Here is a 6,000-nt window from a genome sequence, read left to right as displayed (position 1 = left end):
TTTCCATTAATTTTCTTTCCAAATTCATGATTGAACATATGTCACAAAAGAAAACCCCAAAACCTACAAAAGCTAGCCTAGAAACATATGAGCAACAATCTACAAAATTTCAACACCAAACTTTGCTTCAGAGCAAAAACTAGCCTTGCTCAAAATTCATCTTGGTAGTCAAGTGCAAGAGAAATATGTATTAAGCTAAAGGTTCGCATGAAGTGAAGTTAACAGCGGTAACCAGACCAATGTGACTAGATCACCTTATCAGGCTTGCCCATCCATTTCACTTCACACCCTAGCTCTTCATATTTGGCAGCCAAATATTTCACAACTTGTAATCCAAGGCCCTGCAAGAGAATGACAAAGTCAGTTTCACAGTGCAACATAAACCTAATGACAGTGATTTTTGGTATTACTAAACTCAACAAAAAGAAATACCGACATGTCTGAGCTTAAAAGGTACTAAAAAGGCAGTGAATCTCAATACACATAATTCACATCGGAATACCAAGTGAGAAAAAGCGTGACCACTTTACCTTATCACTATCATCTCTCATCACATTAGTGGTCACAGCCATCAACTTTTTCTTGCTACGCTCTGGCATTTCTACCAAGCTAATCTGCACAAAACCCAAGAGAACCAAATGCAAATGCAAATGCACATCAACATTCAAATCAGTATTATGCAAAGATAGTCTCGATAATACTCAAACAATTCTAAATCTGCACAGAAAATACTGAAAATTTCCACTCCAATTAAGATGCATGATGCCTCACCCCTCCTTGTCCACCCCTCGCTACAAGGATTTCATCACCTGGCTGGGCTAGATCACGCAACAGCGTCCCTCATTTCCGCTTCACAACAGTACCTAACACGAGCACAGATTCATATATAAGCCAAATGCACATTAATCACATTCACCATCCTATCAACATAGTTCCACTAATTACTAATGACACTACAGAACATATCAACTCCGAATACCACCACTAGCTCCATCTCGTGCAATGGCTAGCATACATAAGAGGCACAGCAACCATGTCTGTAAGAGAAATAAAAGAAAAACGTAGAAGTAAAAATGATAACTCATAAGATATGAATCTAATGCAGTACCACTTCAACTAAAATCATGGAGTAGAAGTTTTAGCTAATATCTGGAATCCAATGGCATCATCAGTAACAATTACAAACAAATAAAAATAAAAAATAAAATAAACACTTTTTAGACTAAAAACAAGTGTTCCTCATGATTTTTTCGGATATCAAAATTAGTCAACCTTGTAATTGACTGCTATACAAATGGACTAGTTACATCTGTGACTACAGTAATTTTAAGCATTTATTTGGATTGTCTGGTCGAGATTGACTGAAGCAAGAGGTATAAACTCAAAGTCATCATCCACACTTCAATATGCACACGAGAAGTAATTCAGTAATTTGGGTAATGTTAATTTGGACATAACAGGAAAAAACTAAAGTTAATCAGGAAACTTGGCAGCCCAGACTTTGGTTTCATAAAAATAAGTACATTAAAGTTCTATCTTGTCTGTAGAGAAAGAGATTGATCAGGTCACCCCTATCCAGACAATAGGCGTTACTAAGAACCTATATAAGTAGTGAACATGTTTATGTACAGAAATGAATGCCAACTGCTTACCTCTGTTCCTACTGCAAACTTGTCAAACTCAAACACTCCCATTGGTCCGTTCCAAATGATGGTTTGAGTGGTATCAAGTGCATCATTGAATGTCTTAATAGAGTCTGGTCCAATATCCAATCCCATCCACCCATCAGGGATGCTTGAAGCTGGAACAATCTGCAAGGACCAAACCAGTTGCTCGTTACTCTCTCATGAAGTGCTACTGAAGTTAATAAAAGAATAGCAAAATACTATTGTCACTGTGTATTTTTAAATTTAAACTCAATATTAGATGCAATCAACCAAAATCAGCTAGTTTCCAACAAGGTATAGAGCATTAAATGGTAGGTGAGCAAATCAAAAGCACAGAATTGTAAAATGTTAGCTAAAGAAAACAAACCTTGCTGTTTGCATCAGGAGCAAATTTGTCTGCAATTATGACATCAGTGGGTAGCAAAAGAGACACTCCCTTTGCCTTGGCCTTTGCAATGAGTGATGTAGCGAGTTCTAGCTTATCCTTTTCCACCAGAGATGAACCCACTGAGATACCCTGTGCCTTGTAAAATGTGAAGATCATTCCTCCACCGAGAATTAAGTAATCAACCTTCTCTAACAGTGACTCGATCACTCCAATCTTGGATGAGACCTTCGGACCACCAACAATGGCTGCAAATGGCTTTTTTGGGTTTGATACTGCCCCAACAAGATAGTCGAGTTCCTAAAAGAACAACAAAACAAAGTGAATAACGTTGAATCCAGAAATTGATGCCGGGGTGGCATTCAAAGGGTTGATAATATTAAACAGGTAATGCTTTCGTCATTTTTATTTAAAAGCACATAGAAAATAAAAAAACATTTTACGTTAGTCAGATATCAGCAATTATAGTACTGTATGAAGCATCTGCAAGTGTGACAATCTGTCCATGCCCATGCTAACTCCAGTTGCATACTTTAATTTAAATACAACATTTCAGCTAATGATAATTCAGGCTTCAAACTACAAAATTAGAATTACTCGAAGGCTTAAAAAAGCACTGCAGATAACTGAAAGTCAATGATACAGCAAAAAAAAGAATATAAAGCCTCACCTTCTGCAAAAGAAAACCAGCTACAGATGGCCTTAAGAATTTTGTTACACCCTCAGTTGAAGCATGGGTTCTATGTGCAGTTCCGAATGCATCATTGACAAAAAGATCAGCTACAGAGGCGAGCTTCTTTGCATGCTCAGGATCGTTCTTCTCCTCCTCTTTGTAAAATCTCACATTTTCAAGAAGAAGGACACCACCATCAGGAAGTGAAGCCGCCAGCTTTTCTACTTCTGGACCAATAGAGTCTTCAGCCTTCACGACTTGTTTTAGTTATTATATACAAATAAAAGGAGATGTCAGTGTTTCAATGACCACCTATTCATCACTGTTACTTTGCTTTTTATTCTTTTTCCCATTTTTCAATAGGATATAAATGTCTACCTGAATGCCAAGAAGTTCAGACAGTCTTGGCACAAGAGGCTTCAAACTGTACTTGGGAGTGACACCCTTGGGACGTCCCTGTAAACACAGACATATTTCATTAATAACTAGGGAAAAGAAGTGATCTCATCTACTACTATTCTTAGTAGTTAGAAAGTTCTGGTGTTCTGTATCATATCTAGGCACAGAAAAAGAAAAGGCAAACAATTACAATCAACTAAACAGAAGCTTAAGCAACTAGCACAAGTGTAGAAACACGCTAAAGCAGTTAAAGACTCTCCCTTTATTTTAAGGATCCAAAATTAATGAAACTATGAAACCGCTATCCAACCTAACCTAAGATCTCACAACATACTATAAAAATAGCTTTCAAAAACAATAAACCAACCATAGAGGTACATGGGCACCAAAGCAAATATAATGACAGAAAATCGATATTAACCAAGTAACCAGGCATAAGGATCTACAATTGATCTGCATAGATCAAACCACAAATCCATCACAAACCCACATGCAAATCTAACTACTTAAACCCATAAGATCTAAACAAACCCAGATATCCGATCATCGAAAAAAGTGAAAAGAGTGAAGGAATACCAAGTGGGAAGCGAGGATGACTCTGGCACCATTTCCGAGCAAGTACTTGATGGTGGGGACAGCTGCTCGGACTCTAGTGTCATCGGTGATCTTACAGTCGTCATCCAAAGGAACATTGAGATCAACCCTAACGAAAACCCTCTTGCCATTGAAGCATCATAGCAGATCAATGTGATCGATTTTCCCGATCTAGTCATCTAGATTCTGCTGGCCGTCTGGCCATGAAAGTAGCTCCAATCTGGGCCAGACCAACATATTCAGATTATTAGGATACATTCATACATACAATTTCATTACTCTAAGGAATTCAATTTCAATTTCAAATGGGTGATTCATGATTCAATCAGATTAAAAAGAAGAAGATAAGAAGAGAAGAAGAAGAGGAAGAGGAGTAGAAGAAGACGGAGAGGGAGACCGGAGAGGCAGAGACGGAGAGTCGGGGACGGAGAGAGTCAGAAACGGCGCAGTTGAGTGCAGCTCGGTTGCTGTGTTCGGGTTTAGGGCTCCAACCCCGACTTCCGTGGGGCTTGAGAGGAAAGAACCATTCCTCTTTAATTTCTTCAGATCGAGGCCGGGCTCTGGATTCAGAGCTGTTACTTCAATTTTAGATGGAGGTCGGGATCTCGGCGCTTCAGATTCCGCCTGAGAATGGAGGAGGGAGGATTGTGATGGTGATCAGGAGGAGGAGGAGGAGCTCTAGTTTAGGAGGAGCTCGAGTCTGGGTTGAGAACACTGAGCTTAGGGTTTGTGTTTCAGTTTTGGGGTCGGGCGCAATTTTTTTTCTAAGTGTGAAAGTTTTGAGTTTTAGTCCTCGCTTCTTCATTTCACTTAAAAGACTTAGCGCGTTTTGCAAAAGTAGGTTCCCGCAAATTTTCAAATAAAACTTTTAACACCGGTCATTTTAAGACCCGATGTTAATGATATACATTTAAATCGGTATTTTCGTAAAACGATGTTACATTACTTTTTTACATCGTGTGCAAGTCTGACCGATTTAAAACATGCGATGTCTATGAACAGATTTCTAGTAGTGGGTTCACACCCTAGCTAGTGAAAGGAATCCAATCCTCGTGGGTTCGACAACCTTTCTTAAATCCCTATACTATTACTTGTACCCCTTATACTTGAGGGTGACTAATTGGCTATAACAGCGGGTACGTTTCTTATTTGCCTGTAAATGCCTAGCAGGTTTCATTGTGATTATGATTGTCATATACAGTTTCAGTTGGATTTGCAAACATTAAACTACTTTCCTCTTTCCTTCAGTTATTGACAAAATTGATATCTTCCATCTCTAACATCTTTCTTATTCCCCATTTCGTCATAAAATAGCACCATACTACATGGAGTTTAAGGAATCTAAGAGTTTAATTTGTTCAAGTAAGACAATTCTGAACCAATACAAAAACGCAAGTATTATCAACGATAATGAAATCAACAAAGACTAATCTCCAAGGTATTCACATTGAGCACTACAAATTTCTTAGCCACAGTTGGAAGTCCAAATCAACAGTTTATTTTTTTGGTAAACTATTCGTCACAAATTTAATGTATAATATCAATCATGCTCTTGGTCACATCTGTATCTTTGTCGCACAAATAGACATGTACAGTTTCTCGAGTTGTTTTGATGTCTCTCACCTCAACCTTATCTATCACCATTACGTCTAAGAGTGTTAAATCCCAATATTTATTCCACATGAATTAAGGGTCTTTCAATTTTCGCATTAGTACAAGAAATATTACACTTAAATTTTCAGAAGAATATCACAAATGGTCATTGAATTATGACATGTTAGATACTTTGGTCACTGAGTTTTCAAATATATCACTTTAGTCACGTAAGCTTAACTTTGTCATTCACTTTAGTCATTGCCGTTGAATGTTTTGTCACACATCGTTAGTGTTAAGGGTATTTTGGTCGAATCACCCAAAAAAAATGTTCATTTACTTCTTCCTTTGTTTTTTCTTTTTTAGTTTTTTGTTTGAATAAATGTTCAGATTTCTTTCTATTTTAGAGTTTCAGATTTTATTACGATACATCAAGAATCTCGAGTTTGAAGCTCCGGGATGATTGTGGTCTTATAATACCATTTCTCATATTCTAATCCATGTTTGGATATTCGGATTTCCTAATGTTCGGATATCTCCCTTTGATCTTCTTCTCCATTAATAGACCAGAAGAATTGGATACAGGCTTCTGAAAGATGCGTCATTCATCAAGAACTTATATTTTTCTACAGTTTGACTGCTGCCCGCCTGCCCATAAAGCAAAAGAAGAATGAAAAAAAAGAAAAAGA

The 6,000-nt window shown here is 37.6% G+C and overlaps 1 protein-coding gene across 1 annotated transcript; it reads right to left on the bottom strand.

The window, feature by feature from the left end:
* LOC133711254 (phosphoglycerate kinase, chloroplastic) lies at window positions 1-3,856 on the bottom strand (the record flags this gene model as incomplete). Its single annotated transcript, XM_062137407.1, has 8 exons — window positions 1-341; window positions 531-614; window positions 772-863; window positions 1,653-1,811; window positions 2,035-2,352; window positions 2,723-2,987; window positions 3,108-3,181; window positions 3,701-3,856. Coding segments are annotated over 6 exons (984 nt in total), but the record flags the coding sequence as incomplete, so codon positions are not given.
* Window positions 3,857-6,000: the final 2,144 nt, after the last annotated feature.

The sequence above is a fragment of the Rosa rugosa genome, chromosome 5 (genome assembly GCF_958449725.1).
Source record: "Rosa rugosa chromosome 5, drRosRugo1.1, whole genome shotgun sequence".
Lineage (NCBI taxonomy): Eukaryota > Viridiplantae > Streptophyta > Magnoliopsida > Rosales > Rosaceae > Rosa > Rosa rugosa.
Note: the sequence above shows the minus strand (reverse complement) of the source record. Positions and strands in the feature narration are given on the sequence as shown.